The following is a 24,189-nucleotide window of genomic DNA, read 5'->3' as shown; positions in this document are numbered from 1 at the left end:
GGAGGTTAGATCCAACCAGAAGTCACTGGTAACAAATTCTGATTCACATAGAAATGCTTGAAGTTGTAGTTTGTCACCTGACATTAGAAGTTTAGTTAGTCATTCAAATTGATTTTGTTTTTCTCAGACTAACCTCTTCATAGCGGCAGGATTAAGATCTAGAGGCTTAGGCACAAGTCTGGCTCTACTTATATTAAACCTTCTAGTGAAACATCTAATTAGATAGCAGTTTTTTCTAGTGACCATACTAGCATTTTTTTTTATTTTAGCCAGATGCTGATATGGGGCAGAGCATATAAGGTGGCATAAAGAACAAAACTTTTTTACTCATACTTCAGCTTAGTGCAGTAGGTTGATAAATGCATTAAAATGCTGAGTTCAGCTGGACAGTTCTTCAGCATCAAAATTCTTCAGAGAAAAATTAATATCTTTCCATTTCTGAAAATCCATTTGTGTCTTGGTTTCAATGTTCTCTACTACAAAGCTTTTGATTTTGATCACTGGTAGATTATCAAATGTCCTGTACTTCACTATGATTCCCCAGTCATGCTGGCAGTTAGTATTTTGGCAATGCATCTTGCTTTTTTTCTCAAAACAATCAAACTGGACTGGTTTATGGTGAGGCTTTGTTATATACCGCTCCTTGAATGCGTCTCCTAGGACGGTGTGATGAGATTCCTGAAACAACACATGCCAGAAGTGATTAGTAGTAGAAACACCATTCCTTATTTTTTTCCTGACATTCCTCTTCCCCTCACAAATACCATTTCCTTGGTAAAGTGGTTCCTGTCATTCAGGAGGCCCACGTTCCAGCCCCCGTGGCTCATTGCTCTTTTTTCTCCATTCATTAAATACCAGGTAATAGAAAGGCCCGGGATTGGGCTTATCAAAACCAAACCTGCTGAATATCATCACCAGCTTATGCATATTTGAATTTAGCTTCTCTAAAAAACATGCCTGCAGTATTTCAGCCTTATGCATAGAACTAACAGAGACATCCAGACAACAGACATCTTGAGAGACTACTGCTTCCCACTCAAAAAACTTCAGCTTTCCATGAAGGGAAGTGCAATTCCTTTGAAGTGGTAAAAAAAGTAACCCTAGCAAGGTAAGGGAGTTACACTTGTTTATAATGCATATAATCAAAGATATAAAAAACAATTTGAAAAAAATGTACAATTTGAGCAAGTCAGAAAATGCTTGTTCATCCTGGAAGAGCAATTTGCATTAAATACATAGGCTGAACTAAGAACTGAATTTGTAGGGTTTATTTAAAATATTGTGAGTGGTTATTTGGAGGTTACTAAGCAAAATCTCTTTTTGAAGAGTTTTTGAACTCTCAGATCTATTTGCATAGGTATAGGTGATCAAACAGAAGTGCTAAATGGAGTAACATTCGGAGTTGTCAGATACGTTATTTGTCATGGGTTTTCACAAGGCTGAGCTATTTGCCTTTGCTCCTTGCTTGTGGACCTTTCCTGTGCACAGCAGTAGTGAACTCCGTCTATGTTACAAAAACAGCTAGTAAAAACAAACAAAACAGAGATTTTCTTGATTAAAAAGGGAAATGCCTGGAGGCAAGCACTCTGCAGTTCCCAGCTGTGGCCTGAAGCTCCTTGTCATCACAGCTGTGCTTTTCAGAGCTGCACAAATAGAAGAAGCTTCAGAAGAACAAATTTCAGAACTAGAAAGGCTTGAAGTGCCCAGAAAAGTCTTTTTTCATGATCACTACTTTCCATGTGTAGACTGTTGACTTCTTGGGCTACAGAGAAATTCTTCAGAAAAAGTACAGTAAAAATGTCCCCATGAGATACACATAGGAGCAATGTCACCTACCTAAAAAATGAAAACCAAAGTAACATTGAAGAAATAAAGGCCTCCTCTTTTAAAACCATGGTTTGCCTTTCAAAACTGAAAACTGGCCCATAAGACAAGAAGCTGAACAGTGAGCTAATCTCAGTACTTTATATGGCTAATTTCCAGTCAACAGAAATGGCGGGAGAAGTCTGTCAACTGCAGGAATATTTCCAACCTTACGCTAATTGGGAAGGTAAATATCCAGCAGTTCCACTATTAGGTTATATGTCATCGAAGATCACATGGTTTTCCACAAAATTAATACATTTCTAACAGAAGGAGATTCAGGAAAATTGAAATGATTTGTGTCATATCACGTATTTATACTCTTTGGACATCATCACCTACCACCATCATAATATGCTATAGAAGTAGTTATGACTGGTCCTGTGGCTTACAAATTTACTCAGATTTTTTTCTGCTTCAGTTTGCACAAAACAGCCTACTTTCCACACTGATAAACAATGCTGTTAATTCAATAATACTGACTTCCCTGGTGTTCAAGGTTGTCAGTTTCCATGCAGAGACATACCTTTATAATTCTGATGTCATCTGTACTGCAGGCAAATACTTTGCATTTTCCACACAGAAGATTTTTCTTTCCTTCCACTACCTTGTATCGCGTTTCTTTCTTCCTGGAATCCCGTAATACCTTTTCCTTCATTTGCAAATCATGTATCTTTAATAAATAAATAAAAATCAAGATCATTATGAAGTTAAGAGAAGCCTCAGGGTCAGCCTAAACATGACTGGGGATATGTAACATCTAGGAACCTATTACTTCCTCAAAGCAAACAAAGAAAACATGTCCTGTTCTAGCAACTCATACCAAAAAAATAACATGGTATATTTGTCAAGTATTTAAGACTAGAATTACACCAGTTGAATTGAACAATAAGGAAGAATATTACATCATGGACAGCATTTATGTTGTCCCTTTCTTCCCTCTGCTCTCCTGTAGCCCTTTTGGTCATAACAATATTAAGTGCTTGTGAAGGCATGTGAGACATTCTACTGCGTAAGTAGCACTCAGGCTCTGGAAAGCGCAGTTTGGAAAGAAGGCTCCAGAGACCACAGAAATGGCAGCATTCCAGTTTTGTGAGTCATCCCACCTTGTTTTTTCTGTGATGGCAACTATATCATAGTTTTCCAGCTGCACATTAGGTTTTAGCTCCGCCTGTTTCTTGTGCATGCTGTGTGCATTGGTGTAGGTGCACTTCAGCTGGCTTAGTGATCCTGCCACCTTTCGGGGGAGGGGGGACAAACCTTCATTCACAGGTGATCATTCTTAGGAGTTCCTTTGTTTTCTGACCCATCATAACCCTTGTGTCTTTGCTGCCACATGGATCTGCATCCCCTACCTCTACTGCGATGGCAGACTGAAAGACCTCGCTGACGCACCTGTCCCTCAACACTGTTGTGCTGCCTTCAAGCTTATCTCCAGTGACCCCAGTTTTATCACTCTTTCCCTTCAAATCCAGTTTAAAGGTCTTTCAATGAGCCCTGCCAGCTCCTGTACGAAGGTCCTTTTTCCCCTTTGAGACAGTTGTACCCCATCTGTTGCCGACAGGCTGCTGTTGCGTAGACCTAGATGCATGATCAAAAACCATAAATCATGCCATGATACTACTTTCAGACCAGGTATTGATCTGCTGGCTCTTCCTATTTCTTCCCTCATCACTCCCTGCAACTGGAAGGGTAGAGAAGAACACTAACTATGCTCCTGATACCTAAACCAATCATCTCAAGGCCATTTGAGGCCACAGCTCTTCCGCTCGGGAGAGTTTCCTATAACAGTGACCGAGCTATTTATGGAGGTGACTTTTATGTGGAGTGTAGGTCAACTTATCCTTTGCAACACCTCCAAGCTAGATGGAGGTGTTGCCAAGTTAACCTTGTACCTATTCTGCCAGATCACCATGGGCTGGTCATGGAAGGGACATGCCTGCTGCACTTGCCTGACCAAAAGTCCATCACTGGCTTAGCCTGAGACACCCCAGCACCACATATGCTTGACACTAATTTCTACCCTCATGAAATTTTCTGATCTGGTAAGTGCACAGCACACAGCAGGGCTAATGCAACGTAATGAATGTATGCTGAGTTAACTAGACCTGTTAATCTGCCAGACACTGCTTGAAGCAAAGACGAACACTACCATAGGCAGTACAAAATAAGTCACCAACAGAAGAGCATGTACAAACCCAAATGTCATTGTGTTAATGTCCCTGGCAGTGGTTTCTTGGAATCTCTCAAAAACCACTGCTCTGAAATCAACAAGCACTTGGCATGACAACAAACAAAAGCACTTGTACTGGCCTGCATCAAAGATAAAGTGCTTCCGAACGTGGAGTACTGCATTCAGCTCTGGGTCCCCAAACACAAGAGGGACATGGACCTGTTGGAGCTACTCCGGAAGAGGCCAAAAATATGATCAGAGAGTTGGAGCACCTCTGCTATGGAGACAGGCTGAGAGAGTTGGGCTTGTTCAGCCTGGAGAAGAGAAGGCTCCAGGGAGACCTTAGAGCAGCTCCCAGTGCCTAAAGGGGCTGACAAGAAATCTGGAAAGGGTCTACTGAGAAGGACCTGTAGTGACTGAACAAGGAGGAATGACTTTAAACTGACAGAGGTGAGATTTACATTAAACATTAGGAAAAACTTCTACCCTGTGAGTGTGCAGGTTGCCCACAGAAGCTGTGGTTGTCCCATCCCTGGCACTGTTCAACGCCTGGTTTGGACGGAGCTTAGAGCAACCTGGCTTAGTGGAAGGTGTCTCTGCCCATGGCAGGGGTTTAGACCTGGATGTTCTTTAAGGTTCCTTCCAACCCAAAACCATTTTATGTTTCTATGAATATGGATAGACATACTACCACCATTTGCAGTTTCTCAGCTCCCTGTTCATTATCCCAAGTAGACATAGCAGTATTTTTCCTCCAGTGGACTGAATATATTTTATTTCTAAGAAGTTTATATAAATTATACCTCAACTTCTAAGTTTTTTACATTTACGGTACAGATGACATTCTTCAAACTATCACTACACACTATCCTTTATTTACTTATTTAGCCTTGGTCTAAAACCAAATACAGTGAACACTTTCCTCAGGTTATCACTTGGTCTTAGACAGAGCCCTAGTAGATGAAGGCCAATACAGATTATGCCTGTAGATTTGAGTATGAAAATTTCACAGAAGTACAAACCTTTCTTGCAAATGTTCTTTTATCCCAATTCTGTAGCTTTTCAACAGCTTCATTCATCATTTCTTCCTTGTAACGGTTGTGTTTCTCTTTCTCAACCACTTCTGTTTTGTTTGTCACGAGGATGCACTTGCTGTCTTTAGCCCTTCCACGACCTACACAGCAGCACATTTAACCTCTTTAGTTACTCTTAACAAGATGTGCAAAAGCAGCTGTTAAGCCATAAAACAGCATTAAAGACCTTCTGTGTGGCTGCTTTTGTTTTCTATGTTCAGACTGAGATATGGTGCTTCTAAAGAGCATTCTTTCCCCTCACTCTTCTTCAATCACAAACCAGAACGAAGTGTACCCTTCCAGGTATCATCATGGGTATCTCCAGCTGCTGTGGCCTGCCTTGGTTAAGCTCAGGCATGCTTGAAACTTTCGTTATTGTGTAGCACCTCACTGTCTTCTTGTGGAAAAGAAAAAAAAAGCTAGAGCAGAAAACGTCGTCTCGCTTACTAGTGTTCTGTCATGCTAATTGGGGTCTACTAAAAAAAACAATCCAGAATAGTCTATCACAAAAAAAGGTGAGGAACTGGAAATACAGTTCTGGCAAGAAAAGAGACAAGAGCACCACTATCTCTTCCACCTACTATGCTGCCTCAAGACATTTCCTCATTTACGAATGTTAACGGAAACCAGTACTTAATGTGGCTCTTCATTCCCCTCTACTGGCCGTCTTCTAAAATCACCAAGATTCAAGACCGAAGTAACTTAGACTTCTTGAGACATCAGGTACCTGTAACTAGCTGGGTTGGTAAAAAGCCAATGGGCAGGACAAGGTCTTCGGAAGCCAAGACAATACATAAAACTCCAATGCAGCAGTCCTTTGCAAGTAGGCAGAACGATTGGCACTATTTCTGACTATAGCTCTTCTAGCCATACTTCTGTTTATATGTATAATTATCCACCTCAAGGATCAGTCCTCAACAGTTAAGTAACCTTGGGCAGCATGAGTAATTTGCATGGCAAAAGAAAAGTAACACAACATGAAGGACTCAGTTCTGTGAACAAATTTGTTGTGTCTGGTTCCATAATTCATCTGACTTCACTCAGGGGCACAGAGGAACAACAGCAAGACATGCACAAATTACTATTGTATTTCCAAAGTTTCCAAAATAGGTTTGTAAGGTAATAGTTCTGAAATTCCATACCTCTGACTTGGATCATTTTGGTGACATTACCAAAGTATTCATAGAGCACAACAAGGTTACACTCGGAAATATCAATGCCTTCATCAGCAACAGAAGTAGCAATTAGCAGTCTGGTTTCTTTGTTGGTTCTGAATGCATCCAGCACACCCTTCTGCATTGGGAGGGTCATACCTACAATACCAAGAAACTGTGTCAGGAAAAAGACACTGAAGAGTTCCTTGAGCAAAACACCTACATTTGCTCTTGACTGATTAGAAATAAGCACATCATCTTGATCTGGAAAAGTACTTAGCTGGCTGCATACTCTACCCACATTCCTGCTAATGTGCCACAGGAACTGTCATCCTGGGAAACACCATTTCAGACAAAACACCTACCTGATCTTTATAAGAGACCCATGCAGCTTAGTTATTTTAAGCCCAAGCTAACTCTCGATTCAAGCCATTCATTATTTATTCCATTCTACATTAAAATATCTTTGTGCCACTGAACACAAAATAAGAGAGGTATCTGTGAAAGGAACACGAAAAATACTACCAGAAGTAATCACAAGAAGCCATGATAGTGAACAGTTTCTAAACTTCTTTTGAACTAGCAGAAGAAACCTGCAGCAAAGGGTCACTGCTACTTTAACCAAAGATTCTGGTCAGAAAAAGCAAGCATCTCCTTAGGACTGATAACAGGTCTTACAGCTATATAAGAAAGCATAGTGCAAACTTGCATTAACTTTCTCTGTTTAAGAGCAGAGAAGATGAACACAGGAAGAGTAGAACAATTTTAGCACTGTGGCCACCACAGGTCTAGTATTCCACAGTTCAAACCTACATACCTGTTTTTTGATCTCTTCTTCCATGACCCATCAATATACCTGGCTTTATGTGGCTAAATAGAGGGTTTGCATCTATCCACTTCTTCAAAGCCTGGAAAACAAATCAGGAATTTAGATCCCTGTCCAGATGAAATGCTAGTTTGAGATACACAGTTAGATCCTGCCCATGCTTGCCTAGACAATTAATGCTTCCAAGAACCACAAGCAGAAAAGGTGGGTGTTGCTCGGCAGTGGGAAGACCTATTGATAGGCAAGAAAGCAAAAGTCACAGCCACGATGCCAGATTGAACTCTGCCACAGCTGATTCCCACTTTTCCCATCCCTGCAACTCAGAGGCTGGCTAGAGAGCAATCAGCCTTTCACTGCTAAAAAGTATGCCTTTTGCTCTTATAAACCAGCAGACCACTGATACTAACACCTCTGGAATCCAAAAGCAATGAGGTATTCACAAACTGCACTTTCTCACTGCACAGTGAAAGCAGCACCTTCAAACTGCTCTTACTTAAGAACAAGATTCAGCCAAGCTACAGGAGACTTTTGCATTTATAACGGAAAGTAGCCAACAGATGCTTGGTTTTTGTAGTTTGGACCTTAGTCTGCCTTTATTTTTTTTCCTGGTTTGCAATTCATCCAGCATGTCTATACACCCAAGGATAAAATGAGGGTTGGAAGTCTCAGCTGCTAAATTTGTTTACAGTAGTCAGAGACTAGGATACCTAGCAGTAAATGTTTAAGAGCTATCAAAGCTAATGATTAGCAGCACACTTGCTTCACTTTTTCTGGGAATAAGGTATTGGAAGGGTGTAAAAAAAGATCATCCAACCTAGATCCTTGATCCTTGAGAAGTATGAAATAGACCAGTGAATCAGAGGGTTCACAGAACATCTGTCTTTCCTTTTTCTTGATCAAGAACACATGCTAGGGCACAGGCCTCATTTGGGCCCATAGGAATCCTCTGGGAAACCTATAAATACCTCCTGATGTGCAGTCAGTAACAGAGCAGAGCTGCTGATTAATAACTCTGCTACATTAAAGCTTAAAACCTTGTAATGCACCCTGTTAAAACTGACTTCAGAACTACAGTAAAAATGCGACAGCTTAATGATCAACTGTGACATGTAGCAAGGAGAACTAATGAAATACACCAACCCTGTACTGTAGTTTTTAGAAAAGGGAAGAAAAAACCCCAAACCAAACAAAAAACAAACCCTCATCCTGTCTCAGAGCATCAATGCTCAGGAAGATATAGAAAGATAAATATTTTCTTGGGAAGACCATAATAGGAAGGATAGTAGATGAGGCATTGTATTTTCTCACTTCGAACTTTAGGAGCTTTAAAACTAAGTGTCTTACAGCTACTAAGGCTCTTGTCTTAGCAAAGAGAATAGTGCGAGTCTGTGGGTTATAGTGGTATGCTTCATCCAGGATACAAGCAAGCTCTTCCAGTTTGGGATTCTCATTTGATTCATCTTTTGAAAGGGCAGACAGTTTTGGTTCTTTCTCTGGAAAAAAAACAAGAAAAACAAGAAAAAACAAACAAACAAAAAAACACACAAAACAAAACACAAAACAAAAGCAGTGTCTTTAAGAATTTACGTTCTTTCATGCAGAAAACAGAATTCTTACACAAACCTGTAATGCCACTTACATTCTCTTTAACATCTATTTTTATTTTCTATACCATTATTTCAGATGCAAGCAAAGAAAGCTATTGGTTAAATGCAGCAAAATGCCCAGGAAAAGAGAGTTCTAAATCTCTCACATCTTGCAGCAAACTGACAGGAGAATCTCTGTGACATACTGTGCAGCAAAAGACAGCAACAAAACAAACTCAGTTCTTACAGAGAGCTGCTATTTCTTTGTAGGAAACAACTGACACCACAAGACAGACAGCGCAGTGATTTAAAATTGTAGTCAACACTGCAACCCACCAGACCACAGGCTGGTTTATGCCACATTGCTTCTAAATTAGAAATTGGAGAACAGTGCAACCTCTAACTTGTAATCAGAAGTGTACAAAGACCACCAGCGTCTTCCCAGAAGGTTAGGATTCATCCAGGAGCATTGGGCAGGAAGAGGTTAGAATGCACTGAACTGTGCATAATGCCTTATCTAACGCTGCCACAATGTTTGTAGACTATGCCAGTATGCATGTAGACTTGTGAGGCATACCCTTAAGGACACCACTGCCTTATCCCCAAGTCAGGCATGTAAGAACCTACTATACTGTCTACCTACAATTACTGTTTCTTCCTTAGCTGCTGCACTAGGAGCTTGCAGTCCCAGAAAGTCCTCATCCTTCTGTCTCCCCTAACACTGCATTTGCACCCACACAGACACTAGATCTTCTTAAAAGTGAGAAGTTTCTGGAAAAACAGTGACACTTAGTCTGAAGAAAACACTTCTAACACAAGCTCTCTTCTCCCTTGCAACTGTCACAGGTATTATTAGGCTGCAAGATGTCAGGGTAGCTGAGAGGAAGCAGGAATGCTTACTCCCAGCCCAAACTGTGCAGGGGCCTCGAGCTTCCCCTCTAGCTCATGAAGGAAAGAAGGAGGTCGTTATCCCAGGAAGCTGGGAATTAGTGACAAAACCAACAAAAAAAGGAAGAAAAGGACAATCAAAAACAAGGGGCTTCCTCCTAAATCTCTTGTTCCCATGCAGAACCGCTTTGCTGTCCTGCAGGGGGCTAATGAGGAAGCGCACTCTAGCCAGAAACAACCCGCTGATGCACTGCTAAAGAAGATCTCTACTGGTGCTGCCAGGAAAAAGCGTCAGGTTGTAGTAGTAGGGGACTCTACTTTGAAAGGGACAGAAGCACTCGTCTGCCGGCCAAACCCCGTCTCAAGGGAGGTGTGTTGCCTACCAGGGGCTTGGATCAGGGATGTGGCAGAGAGGCTGCCTGCTCCAGTAAGTCCCTCTGACTATTACCCGCTTCTGGTGATACATGTGGGTGCTAGGGATATAGATAGCAGTAGCCTGGGGAACATAAAGAAGGACTACAGAGCCCTGGGGGAGGTGGTTAGGGGCTCTGGAGCTCAGGTGGTCTTTTCATCAATTCTCCAGGATACAGGGGAGGACCTAAAAAAAGCTAGGAGGATTAGCCAGGTTAATAACTGGTTAAAAGGGTGGTGTCATAGTCAGGGGTTTGGGTGTCTTGAACACAGGACCCAGGTTTGTAGGCCAGGTCTAGTGGGGGCTGGTGGAGCTGGTCTGAAGAGCAGTTTTAGTAGGAGGCTTGCCAGACTGGTCAAGGAGGCTTTAAACTAGATGTGTTGAGGGAGGGGGGCATCATTCCATCCCAACACACCCAGTCAGTTGCCAGAACCTATAAGAAATGCTCAGAGCAATGTAGGGATATCCCAGCCGCTCCAGCCAATGAGCCAGCTTCAGTTGGAGCTCGGCTCAGATGCCTCAATACAAATGCCCGTAGCATGGGGAACAAACAAGAGGAATTAGAGATGTGTGCACGTCTATGGGGGTATGATATAATAGGCATCACAGAAACATGGTGGGATGGCTCCTATGAATAGAGTGTTGGAATGGAAGGTTACAGGCTCTTTAGGAAGGACAGGCCCTGCAGACACAGAGGGGGAGTTGCTCTTTATGTTAGGGATAGGCTGGAGAGTATGGAACTCTGTCTGGGGACAGGTGATCAGTTAACAGAGAGTTTGTGGATCAGGGTTAAAGGGAATATAGCTATGGGAGACATTATTGTGGGGATCTGTTACAGACCGCCTGATCAAGGAGAACCTGGGGATGAAGCACTCCATAGACAGATAGGAAAAGCCTCACGCTCACAGGCCCTTGTTCTCATGGGGGACTTCAACCACCCTGACATCTGTTGGAGGGACGGTACGGCCCGGCACAAGCAATCCAGGAGGTTCCTCGATTGTGTGGAAGACAAATTCCTTCTGCAAGTAACAGGGGAGCCGACAAGCAGAGGTGCCATGCTTGACCTCGTGCTCACCAACAGGGAAGGGCTCATTGGAAATGTGACGCTCCAGGGCAGCCTTGGATGCAGTGAACATGAGGTGGTCCAATTGGAGATCCTCAGGACAGTGAGAAGAGCGTGCAGCAAGCTCACTGCCCTGGACTTCAAAAGAGCAGACTTTGGCCTCTTCAGGAACCTGCTTAGTAAGGTTCCATGGGGTATAGCCCTAGAGGGCAGGGGGGCCCAAGACTGCCAATTGATGTTCAAGGATCACCTGCTACAAGCTCAGGAGTGTTGCATCCCAACTAGAAGGAAGTGCAGCAGGAGGGACAGGAGAACTCCTTGGATGGATAAGGAGCTGCTGAGGAAAATTCGAGGAAAAAAAGAGGCTTATAAAAGGTGGAAGCAAGGACAGGCGGCTTGGGAATAATACAGTGATGTTGTCCGGGAAGCTAGCGACCAGGTTAAGAAAACCAAGGCCCAGTTAGAATTAAACTTGGCTAGGGATGTTAAGGATAACAGGAAGGGATTCTACAGGTACATAGCAAATAAAAAACAGACTAGGGACAACATAGGCCACCTCAGGAAGCTCTAGGGAGAACTGGCTACACAGGATTTGGAGAAGGCTGAGGTTCTGAATGACTTCTTTGCCTCGGTCTTCACTGGCAAAGGCTCTGACCACACCACCCAAGTCTTGGAAGGCAGATGCAGGGACTGTGAGAATGAAGACCTTGGGCCCACTGTAGGAGAAGATCTGGTTAGAGACCATCTTAAAAACCTGAACGTGCACAAGTCCATGGGACCTGATGAAATCCATCCATGGGTCCTGAAAGAGCTGGCAAATGAAGTTGCTCAGCCACTGGCCATCATATTTGAAAAATCATGGTTGTCAGGTGAAGTTCCCAATGACTGGGAAAAGGGAAATATAACCCCCATTTTCAAGAAGGGGAAAATGGATGACCCAGGGAACTACGGACCAGTCAAGTCTCACCTCTGCGCCTGGCAAAATCTTGGAGCAGATTCTCCTGGAAGGCATGCTAAGGCACACGAAAAACATCAAGGTGCTTGGTAACAGCCAGCATGGCTTCACTAAGGGGAAATCCTGCCTGACCAATCTGGTGGCCTTCTATGATGGGGCTACAGAACTGATGGACAGGGGTAGAGCAGTTGATGTCATCTACCTGGACTTGTGCAAAGCATTTGACACTGTCCCACACGACATCCTTGTCTCTAAATTGGAGAGACATCAATTTGGTCCGTCCCAACCCTAACCATTCTGTGATTCTATGATTCTATGATTATGTGAAATACCTTGAAATCTGGCTGTAAGCTGCTTCTCTAACTCTGTATATGGTCCATTTCTGACATTTCTGAAAAAATCAGTTAGGTAGACTAAAGCATCTTCAATGCGGGTATCTTCACTGATGATGAGAGCATCATTGAATTTCTGCACAGAAAGACAGACATGTACACTTGAGACTCATTTTCTGTGTGACAGGGCATGAATGCAAATTTTATTCAGCTAGATTAAGTATGACAAACTTGTGTTGTTCTTCCATCTGCATGACAACACAAGCTTTACAAAATCTCCCCTGCACTATACTGTTCTTAGTGAATATCTTAAGATAAACTCTTATAAGCTATGCTTTAGCCTGTGTCAATCAAATAAAATTATTAGGTTCAAACCTGCTCCTTGCTCCTAGATGAACACACTAGTATCAGAAGGAAGTGGATAGATTCACTTACACGCAGGTGTTCAGTGAAAATGAAAAGGTCTCTACAAATGTTGCTCTCCTTCTCCTTATCTGCCAGTTGCAGTAGTCTGCATTTCTTCTGAGTGGTAACTATCCACTGTTCATATCTCTGTGTTCCAAAATCATTCTTGTTGATCTGGGAGATAGCATCTGCTAAAGAAGGAGGAAATAAACATTTATTCATCTTGACTAACAAATAACCAGAACAGTTAGCTTGAAGACAACACATTTTCCATTAATGTTATGTCTAAAAAGTGTATGTAGAAGAACACTGTATGATACAGTCACAGAACCATTGAGGCATCTGTGCAGGTCTTTAGTCCAACCCTCTGCTCAAAGCAGCATCACCTGGATCCAGTTGCTTAGGCTTGTGTCCAAATGGATTCTCAGTACTTCCAAGGATGGAAATTCCACTACTCTGGGCAACCTGTTCCAGTGTTTGACCATCCTTATACCAAAGGAGTTCTTTCTGTTATTCAAGTATCCAGTTTGTGCCCACTGACTCTTGTCCAGCCTCTGGGAAGCATCTGAGAAGAGTCTGGCTCTGTCTTCTTCACTAGCTGTGTTTCGAAATATACCCAGATGTTCGGATAAAATCAGCCAGTACAATTCAATGGGGGATCCGTGTACATACACATATCTGCAGTCTTTAATAGTAAAATTAGAGCTCACTTATCCTATAAGAAGCCTACAGTACTCAAGAAACTGCATGTGCATTGCTTCTTGAATTACCATCTACTCAATTGTTAGGTATTCGTTTGCAAAATGGTCCATAGTACTTAAGGCATATATAAGCACTTAAGGGCCCTTCCTTGAGGCAGAACAAGTCAGTACCCTGAGTGCTTCACAAACTTCTGAGTAATCAGAGTCCACAGAAGGGAAAGCAATGGCATTCATGCAAGAGCTTCAAAAGCTTTTGCTTAGTTTAGCACGCATTTTGAAAATCTCACTGTATCTGTTGAAAGCTGGGGTTTCTTGGGATTTGGGTTGGTTTATTTTTGGTTGTGTGGGATGTTTGGTTTAGTTGTTGTTGTTTTGGTGGGTTGTTTTTAATTCTCCCTTCTTTGACTGAAGGGAGAATTCTGAAGATTTGGAATTCTGGAATTCTCCATTGTATTCTGGAGAGTGAACCCAAAATGCAGTCCAGTCTCAAGAAAGCGGAGCAGGAGAAAAATTAGAAAGTATAGAACTGAAGTATACAGGCTTAAGACACCCTGGGCAGTTTGCAGAAGCTGGTCTAAGCACAGACAAAATCCTTTAACTCAGAGTGGGACAGACCAAGGCTGATACTGAGCATAGCCATCCATGTGTCTCTGTTCTGTACTCTCTGTAGCTCTCTAATTTGTTGACAACGGCCACTTACTGAACACCGGTTATGAACTGCAAAAGCAGAAAAATCAATTGAATTCTGAAGGGCTGCAGAGCTAGGTCTCATGACCATGAGACTCATTCTCTTTCCACAGCCATGCATCTCCCTCTCTGCAAACCACACTACTGCAGCTCCTAAGGCTGGAACCCTACTGACAAGTATTTACTTTCTTAGGCAGCCATACCCTCTCTCTGGTGGTGTTCATGTTCCACATATCTTCCTCTGTAAAACTGCCGTAAATATTTTTCAATAGGAAATAGTGGACGCCTGGGAAACAGGGGTAGCCAGAGATATAAAGAGGAAAAAATCCTGACCAGAAAGGTGGTACCTAGCATCCTTAGCAATAACTCTGAGTGCAGAGAGGCCAGAGAAAATATAAGTTACGAAGCAGCAAGTGAAAGTAAACTTTTGCTGAAAGGAAGAAATTACAACATTCAGAGTAACACCATAACTGAGACCCTTCTTGTTTTCCTTAACAATGACAGATTGAGGTATGAAGAATTTGGAGAAATGCTTAAATAAGAGCAGGTATCTCTCATCAATGAAATCTATCTCATTGCATTTTGAAAGCAAGACCTTTGGTCCTTTTGTTCCAGATTGTTTAAACATTCAACATGATTTGACAGTGTTAAAAGCACACCATCTTTAGCTGCACAAAACACAGGTTGAAATCCAAGCAAAAATACTTATGATTATCAAAATAATTATATAAAACAGGAAAATTGCTGACTCTTCTACGTGTAATCTCTTATTTAGGAAATACTGGTTAAAAGCAAATAAAAAGGAAGAATGAGAAAGAAAGCAGAAAAAGAATAATTGTTCTAGGAGTCATGAGGATTCACGGATGCAAAGACTGAATCCCAGTTACAGGAAAGTTATTACAGTATCTTACCTACTGAGTAATTCTTTCTCATCAACTCCTCTGTCTCAGACATCAGGCCTGAGATAATCTCTGCAAAGTGATTTTTAGCTCTCATTTTCACCCATCTGACATCTAGAGACAAGAAATGGAAGTCAGTGGCTTGATTAAGTAAAGTATTTCACTGGGCAGCACAGAACAAATTCTTGTCTAAAAGAATGCTTCATGTGCTGCTGTATGCAATCATAATGATGTTTTCTTTTAATGGGCATTACAGTTGCACAGAAAGAAACAGCCCCCAGTCTTCATTAGCAGAACTGAATAAAAAACAGAGATTGTGGATCTCAGCAAAGAAAAACTTTACCCAAAAGGGCACTGCCTTACTGTGGGGCAACAATGAAGTGCTTGCTTAAACTCCTTTCAAGCTAGCAGGAAGCAAAGATCCCACTTAGTTTTAAGGTTTTAACTTGACCTGACCAAAGGGGAGTTGGATAGCTGCCTTAATTATGTGCTTTGCATCTCTCATGAAAAAAAAAAAGGAAGTGTGCTTACGTATTTCTGGCCTGTTTCCAAATCTCTGCAGATCCTGTTTGTTCTCTCTGACAGTAGATATGGCCTGTACATCAAGGTTGGCGCAGACAGTACAGACATACTCTATTGTTTCCTTGATGGTCTTGGCATTACCAACTCCAACAGAAGCAGTTAAACCTACAATCTGAGCACACACATGAATAGCAGTGGTTGCTCCCTTGTCATAAATAAATAACCAGGAGACACTGTCACCAATTGTCAAGAGGCTACCATCTTCAAAAACAAGGAATCAGGAAGCTGAAGTAAACATGAGTGCAAACACTAAACCTTGAGAGACAAACCTTTTCCCTCTCCCAGGCACCCAAGCTTAAAGTATCCAAACTGAAAATAAATTATCCACCCACTTAAATCCATAACCAGCTGTATTTGTCAGTGCCCATCATGCACAGAAACAGCAAATCTGTCCCCAGAACTGTCCTCTGCATTCATTCAGAAGAGATGTCTCCTCAGCTGGACCAAAACTTCCTGCCAGCTGAGGCAGTGGTCCCATTTTATTGTTGCAGAAGACAGCAACAGAGAGGCGACAAGGAGATTACTAACTTCTGGGGCACATGCTTACTTCCAAGACCAGCAATCCTGTTTGATTTCAAGTACTCCAGTCTCTGTCATGCTTGGCTGGACCTTACCTGAGGTAGTTGACTTGCAGGGGAGTCAAATTTTTGTTCCAGGTATCTGGTCATTAACACATTGTAAGGGTGGTTGCCCATAGTGTTGTGGCACTCATCAAATATCATCAGAGTGAAGATGGAGAGGGAGCTAAGGATCCCTTCCTCAATGCTATTCACAAGAATCTGGGGTGTTAGCACAATGATGTCGCTGTCCTGTATAACCTTTTCTACAGAGACATTTGCAACTGTTTCACCACTAATTCCTTGAACAGAATATCTAGGAAGAAGAGGCAAAAGATATGGTATGAAAATGAATGTCTTGCAGGGGAAAAAATTAACTAGAAGAATGGAATTTTCAGCAAGCCTGAAGGGTAGTGACTAAGTTCCAAATACCCAATTGTTGGGGCTGCCAGTTTTACCCACACACTCTGAGAAAAAAAATCTGAGGTCAAACAACTGGATTTTCAACTCCCATTGTCTAATATATTTGATTTGGGGGGTGACGAATTTGTACATTTAAGCTGTATCTGTCAGTTCACATGTAAGCTGTATTTGGAGATCCTGTCCTTTATCCCTTTTCTGTGCATGTCTGGCAGCGCAGGGCTGTTTTCTGTCCAGCAGCTTCATTTTCCCATTGCTATAAAGATTCATATGTGGATGTTCAGCAATCAAAATCAGAAGCTATACACTGTCAATAGCTCCCTAAGCAGTTTTCAGTTCCATTGGAGAGTAAGATTGTCATTTTATGACTAGAGCTTGAAAAAAAAATCAAAGAAGCTTGGGTCCTTCCATTTGGAAAATAAAAAGAGACTGTCATGTGAGAATGGCAAGAGGAATCCCACTGCTGCTGCCTGAACTGCCTCATCTTTGAAAGCAGGTTGAGAAGAGTTTCAAGAGAGAACACACCTCACTCTTTTACAGAGGTAAACACAGGTATACCTCAGCCATTTCTACAGATGCTGCTCAAGGAGTGCTTAAACTCCCCAAAACCAGATTTCAGACTCTCTGAACAAAGTCCATCATGGTAACTTGCCATTCTTACCATTAGGTATCATCCTTCTGTTAAAGCCAAACACTTTTGCCACCAGTAAAACCATTACCTTTTGCCCTAGCCGCAGCTGACCTAGGGGGTAGTTTATTTTCTATGGAAGAAGAATTACACTTACCCACTTCTTTCAAAGTGCTGCTTGAATACATTTTTCTGTTGTTCATACACTGGCAGTTTGATTGCAAGAAAGACAACTTTTGGCTTTCGTCCTGAGGGCATGTTTTGGAAATGGTGTTCACAAATCATCAGTGCCACAAAAGTTTTCCCAGATCCTTTAAAGGAAGAACATGAAAGGTAAAGCACTAACATGAAAACATGTGTTTGTGAGCAGGAGCCTGTCTCATCTGGATGTCCTGTAGCAATGGCAAGCTGACAAGGGGTCTGTCAAACTTTCAGACTCTCTGAGGACAGACTGGAATATGTGCATGCTGCTTACCCAGTTCGGTAATCATCCCTTTCTCTCTCACAATCTCAGTCTGTAAAGACCATGTAGCAGTCACTGGGAGTGAAAGTCCATTTGCAGTTTTGAGTTCTTTGAAATTCTATTTCTGCTCTTAGCATCTGCTCCCATATCAAATCGGACTAAGGTCCAGGCACAAAGCACTTTCAGCTTCCATCCCTCCCCATGCACCCTTGCTCCTCTCACTTTTCCTTTAGCACTCAGGCTCACTGGGCAGGTCTCCCAGAGCTCTTCATCGGCCCTTCCTCTGCTATTTCTCCTGCTTCTCCAGGACCCAGGGGAGAATCAGGCTAACAACATGGAAAACAGGTGGAGAGAAAGAGCTGATTGATCTCTCTGCTGCTGAACTTCAGTCGTCTTAATTCTGTCCTGAGCTACTGCAAAGGTTCCCTGTGCTGCTCTAATGTTGTTGACATTGCAGTACAGAAGACATGGGATTTTCAGGGCAATGCATCCTGGGTTTATTTAATCTTGCAAGACAAATTTCTTACAGACCTGCAAAGATTTTAACTCAAAAATTTGCGCCATGGAGCGAGAAAGCAGAAGTCACCACATGGAAATCTGAATACAAGCACTAAACTGCCAAGAGACGCGTCTGTCTTTGCACTGCCCTTGGTCATTAATTCTAGCTTAGATCTGGATCTGCTTCTGCAAGGAAGACTGCTTTTAAATGAACAGCTGGAAAAATCTTACTCAATATTTAGCCTTCCCTATCCTTCACAGCCCTCTCCAGCAAAAGAATTTTTTTAAGAAACATGTATTTCCTTACCTGTGGGGGCACATATCAATGTGTTATACCCATTTATAGCAGGCTGTGCAAGTTCAGTCTGGTAGCTCCGAGCCTTCATTGGTTCATAAACAGGTGAAGACTGACAGACCTCTTCTAGAAGAGAATCATGGTTTTGTGAAGTGTTTCAACATGAATGTGTAAAATACAGTTGCTATCTGAAATGATAGAGTCCCTGCAGTCTACACAGACAATTCACTGATAGAGAAGCCGTTTAACAGGACATACACACCAGACAAGAATCTTGTGTAGGTTTGGTGGCATACTTTTGTTACCACTCAGCTGTGCTTCCTAATATGAACTAATTTCAAGGTCTTGGCTGACAGCTCTCACCTCAACTGATCCTTTTTCAACTCGGAAAGAAAACACAAGGGCTTCTTTTCTCCCACATACGTGCACAGTGTTCCTTCCAGCTTTCTGCTCTACAGATTTTTGAAGCTGTGCTCTTCTCAGGGGATTTGCACTTACAGAAAAGAACTACAAATCACTGATGGAGCAAGATTTGCCATATGAGACAACCACTGCACAGATCCCTTGCAGCCACATTCAGCTCTCTAAAATGGCTAACATCAGGTCATGTGTGAATTAATTATATCAGATAAGAGATGCATCAACAACCATCTAGTGTTCAGAGACATTTTGGGTAATGTGCTGGCAGAACAACTTTGCACCAGAGATGTTGCAAATGTCGGGCAACCCTTAACATATGCAATGCCTAGCATGAGATCCTTTAAATATTAAACCAGAAGACAGGTAAATCAAATCACAGATTTGTACTAGTTCCTCAGTACCTTACTTTCTGGCACACCACATGTAGTGTCTAAGGAAATGGAGAATTCCAGCCACACACTGTCTAAAGTTCCTAAGTCTTACCTGAACCTGAACAGAGATTTTCACTGAGATTATTATCACATTCTGCCTCTTCAGAAAATGTCATTGTGGTTTCAAATCTGTTCTTAAAGGCATCTGTCATTTCACCATCAACGTCTTTGCCATTATCTGTACAATCACCAAAAAAAGCATGTTATTGATCCTTCTGATTTTAAAATGTATTTGCTGTGATGACAAGGTGAAGAAGTTAGTTTGAACCCTAACTGTTCCCTGATTCTATGAAAAAAAAAAGAATAAAAAAGAATATTACTGTCTGGCACAAAAATAGGAAAACAGCATCACAAAAACAATCACAGTTTACCTTCTCTCATATCCCACAGTTCACTTGCATTGTAATATCCTGTGTTATCCAGTGCCAGCTGAAGGCTTTTTGGCCAGTTTTCCTTATCTGATCGACAGAGACATTCAATGAGTTTAGTTATCCCAGCTGCTTTGCTTCTGTATTCGCTAATCTGCACACACAACAAACAAAAGTTGCTGTAGCTTCAAGAGATCAAAACCACAGTGCTTTGACTGACATTTTTGAATTTTTTGATGTTCAGTTGAAAACTGCATTTCCTTACACAGAATAGAAGTTTCAAATAAAATTCAGTCATTTACTTACTACTACCGCCGTTCTGTACCCTAAACTTAGCTGGACTGCAACAACAGGTGGACCATTTGCTTAAATATTCACAGGGTCTGAAACACTGCAGAGCTGTTCTGTGAATTTCTATCTATCTGGTGAGGCCCTTGTAACAAGTTTCCAAATGTTATGTATCTCCATAAACTACTGCTTTAAAAATAAAATAGCTGAAAAAAGTCCTTCTTGGGAGTCACATGGTGTAAGAACACTTAACAGACTCCTCCACACATCATCAATAACTTATTATTAAGGAGTTGTAAATGATGAGTGACTGGTAGTATCACTTGTTAGCAGTCATCAATAACAACACTGAGCTATAGCCAAGTAACAGGAACTTCACACCTAAAGGCAATGAAAATGTTGTCGATTTCTGCGACACAGCATTTCACTAATGAGTTCAGACTAGAAGTTTCATTTCACCCTAGAACTGTGCCTTTGGGTGCTGACTGTTGGCATGAGGCCAGAGGCCTTGAGATACATTGTGAAGGGAGTAATGTGTCACAAGACCCTGGTAAGGCCAGAGGGTCTTACCAGGAGGCCAGATGCGGAGGGAGTGATGGAACATGTCATGGTTCTGCTCTGCCCTTGCACAAGACCCACAGCCCTTGAGCAGCCTGACCAAAGGTAATACTCTCATTATCCCTCACTTACACATAAAAAATATACCAAAGAGAGATCGTGGCTGCTTCCAACTATGTCGGATGATGCCTGGGTGAAACTGAGCTCAATGAACTACCAATTGGTTATTTTTTCTATAGGAGCTCAATTAATCATTGTCTAGCTTTGGATTACAGTGCTAATGAAGTAAGTGAATTTATCAATGGCAATTCAGAATCTGTATTAATGTTTCTTCAATAAACTGCACTATTTGTGGATCTGTAACTATGAAAGTTCTTACTGAACACAACAGGAGTTTGAGTATTGAATTAGTGATACTCAGAATTAATCCCAGATATCCCCAGCCTCTCCGATTTCTGAGCACTGGCTGGAATGCAGTGGGGGCATTTTCTGCCAAATTTCTGTACTCATAATATAATAGTGCCAAACTCAAGAGCAACATGAAGTTTCTAGGGGCTATAGAAAGAGGTAATAGACTATGCCAAACCCCATAATAAGCAGGAGTCACTTCAGGAAGCATCTAAATACTTCCATCTCTATTTTCAGGAGCATTAATGCAGGATTGCTCCAGAAAGTGGTCTATTCCAAGCATAACAAGGCAGTCATTTCACTGTAGTGTGGTACCTTCCAGAACCACTGAGGTCTCTTCATGGGATGCTGGACTCCACAGAGACACAGAGTTGAACACTGTAAACACCAAAGCCACCCTATCCTGCTTCCCTGCCTGCAATCCTTTCACACACTACCCTATCCAGCAAGCTGGAGGGGTAAGGAATGAAACATGCAGGTATCGCAGGCAGTGCTGCTGTGGGGAGCTGCAGCTGCATAGCAAAGTCTCTTCTAAGCAGAAGAAAGTAAAGTCAAGTCCGTTTTCAGGGGACTGTTGCTGGCCATCCTCCTTACTCTGCAGCCTGGCAGATCAGCACCAATTCACCCCGCAAGTGAGGCAGCCAGCACTTTTCCACAGCAAAACGAGGCAAATACAGGATTTTATCATTAACTGTACCTGCAGGATCTCATCACACTCCCTTTCTATCAGGCACGTGTTTATGTAAGGCATGAGTGCTACTGGATCAACTTCTAGCATAGTTGCTTCTATCCGCTTCAACATCTGTCTGTGCAACTCCAGTTTTTCCAGCTTGCTGAAGTCCCAGTTTTCAATTGCTTCTGCCAGCCCAGTGTAACCTTTCAGAAGAAGAGGCAGATTGTTACTATGAACTCAATCTCTAGCTATAATAGGTGGGAAGAAGCTGAAAATGAACTTCCTCAGCCACGTTGGAGAAATTAAAATTATCTTGGTCTGTAACTGCCAAAAATCTTGGTGAACCACAAATCATTTCTATAGATGAAGTGACTCTTTTCCTTTACAGCACTTGTATAACAGAATAAGGTTTAGAAGATGTATGATTTGCTGTGTAGGCTCCAGGGGTGGAATAAAGCAGGTCAGGATCCCAGAGGAATTGTGGGCAAACAGAAGGAATTTGCCTAACTTTTTTTTCTTCCGTAGGAGCAGGAGAGTGGTGAGGATATTTACCACCACAATGTCTTTAATTATCACCTATCTCTGTATCTGCCAAATATAACACTAATGCTAAATTAGTAAGTACTTTGGACAGTGCTTGGAGTCAGGAGGTTAACTTTTTCAGTTTTCTGCTGAAGATACACCAAACTGAACTCTAACAACATGTTCTGAGAAGGTATTTTTGCGGTTCAGAAATCAGGACTATCACAGGATGGTCAGAAGCTGTTCTGGACCTAGTATTTATGCTTTAAGGGGAGAGTAGGCTACATCCAAATGATAAGAATTTTTGTAATAAATGCTCACAGAGATACTGTAACTATCTGTAGCTAATAGTAAATGAAAACAAAACTGGCTTATGACATGAGATTTTGGGGTTCAAGGTATCTAACAAATCACCAACAAGAATCTATAGTAGAACATGTACAGGAAAGCAGACAAATCCTGGTGGTTTTACACCTTCACAATCTCTACTGTCACATTTTCAAAAGCAAATCATATTTGGACCTGACACACTAAGCAGTCATAGCTACTGAGGAACAACCATCTCATTTAGAAACTATTAATGGTTACTTACTTCTTGAAACATAAGATTTTTCAGACCTATAAATACTTTTTTTAAATCAGTTCCTAATTTAAGATTCTGTCCTTGAGTGAAGTTATCCCATGCTATCGGTTAACTCACACGCATCCTGAAACCCGGATTAGTTTTCTCTTTCAGAGGATTTAGCTTCATTCAATTGTCCGTGGCGGAGACAATGGCTGTCTTCATTTTTCTCTAAAGGCTCTGAGACAGACAAATCTCCTGGCAATGAGGCTTTATCCTGCATCACTTCCTCTCTCACTGACTTTCTCCGCTACTGAAATTGATCCAGCTGCTTCTCACGCGGGTGTTTCCCCCTCCCTTCGAAGAGTTTTATTTCCAGTCTCTGACAACCTACATTTTTCCACCCCGTATCATCTGATGGACAAGACTCGGCAACAGAAGCCCGAGGATAACGGGTAGCGGTTGCACAGGGCTGCCCGGCTGAGCGGCGGCTGTGCCTCTGGCAGGGAAAAGGAGAAGCGCAGGAAACCCTCGCTTGCGAGGGGGAACCGACCTGCTGCAACCAGGGCATCCAGGAAGCCCCGGAGCCAGCCCTCCGCCTCCAGCAGCAGGATGGTATCCAAGAACAGTGCGGCGGCCGCCGTCACACCCTTCTCCTCCTCCTTACGGACCCGCTCCTTCTCCTCTGAAAAAAAAACACAAAGCGAAGCTGTTAAAGAAGTGAGGAGGGACCAGGAGCGGCGGCCCGAGCAGGAAGGATGCGGAGAGAAGCAGGTGCTGCCGGCCCCTCACCGTCCGACAGCCAGGCCGTCATGTTGCCCAGGATGTACACGGGGTTCAGGCTCTTCTCGATGTACCGCCTGTAGCATTGCAGGTTCCTTTTCTCCTCCGCCGTCATGGCAGGGCCGGCTTCGCACTGGCACCAGCACCGGCTGCGTGAGGGGTGGCGGGGTCTCGGAGACCGCTCCTGCCCTGCACGGGAGAGCCGGCGCGCAGCGAGAGGAAGTCCCCGGGAGCACGGAGAGGGAGAGAAATAGAAACCTGGGACCAGAGAGGAAATGGAAACCGAAAGCAGCGGGGTGGGGCGGACCGGCGGCGGGGACGGATGGGCCGGCGGCTGGCACAGCGCTGCGCTAAGCTGGAGCCTGCCCTTAGCGAAAGAATAGGGGAAAAGGGGGGGAACAAAAGCTAGCATTGACGCGTGTACCCGTTTGGAAAGCCTGTGACCAGCAGTTTGCTGCTGCCAGGGAGAGGGAGAGCCCAGCGAGGTAATAGGAATAAAGGCATCTCTCTACCTTCTCTTCCCCTTTGCCCCAGAAAACGCTGTACTGTTTGGTTGAGGGTTTTGTCTGTATCCTGGCTTTTAGAGGACTGAAAAATAATTTTCTACAGCAAGGCAAGACCCCTACGTGCTCTGAGCAAGCGCCTGCTAAGCTTATAGTTTGGGAACATCAAAATGAGAAGGTCTGACTGCTCTGCAGCTGGGAAGTGAATATCAA

The 24,189-nt window shown here is 42.7% G+C and overlaps 1 protein-coding gene across 4 annotated transcripts; it reads right to left on the bottom strand.

The window, feature by feature from the left end:
- Positions 1–336: 336 nt before the first annotated feature.
- On the bottom strand, positions 337–23,660 carry RIGI (RNA sensor RIG-I). 4 transcript variants are annotated; one of them, XM_057408904.1, is made up of 18 exons: positions 23,483–23,660; positions 23,244–23,375; positions 21,631–21,809; positions 19,683–19,833; positions 19,364–19,489; positions 18,473–18,586; positions 17,362–17,515; positions 16,214–16,472; positions 15,549–15,711; positions 15,030–15,131; positions 12,761–12,921; positions 12,326–12,461; positions 8,434–8,582; positions 7,081–7,171; positions 6,252–6,422; positions 5,059–5,210; positions 2,390–2,536; positions 337–678 (listed from the first exon to the last, which is right to left on the bottom strand). In XM_057408904.1, the coding sequence occupies exons 1-18, from the start codon at positions 23,586–23,588 to the stop codon at positions 379–381; spliced, it is 2,793 nt and encodes a 930-aa protein (XP_057264887.1). In that variant the 5' UTR covers positions 23,589–23,660; the 3' UTR covers positions 337–378. The 4 variants fall into 4 exon arrangements, with proteins under 4 accessions (XP_057264887.1, XP_057264889.1, XP_057264890.1 ...); XM_057408906.1 differs by having other exon boundaries at positions 12,761–12,918; XM_057408907.1 differs by having other exon boundaries at positions 18,473–18,583.
- Positions 23,661–24,189: the final 529 nt, after the last annotated feature.

The sequence above is a fragment of the Pezoporus wallicus genome, unplaced genomic scaffold, assembly GCF_028554395.1.
Source record: "Pezoporus wallicus isolate ANWC-B61680 ecotype Strahan unplaced genomic scaffold, APGP_CSIRO_Pwel_v1 contig_7292, whole genome shotgun sequence".
Lineage (NCBI taxonomy): Eukaryota > Metazoa > Chordata > Aves > Psittaciformes > Psittacidae > Pezoporus > Pezoporus wallicus.
The sequence above is the reverse complement of the archived record's forward strand: the minus strand, read 5'-3'. Positions and strand labels throughout refer to the sequence as shown.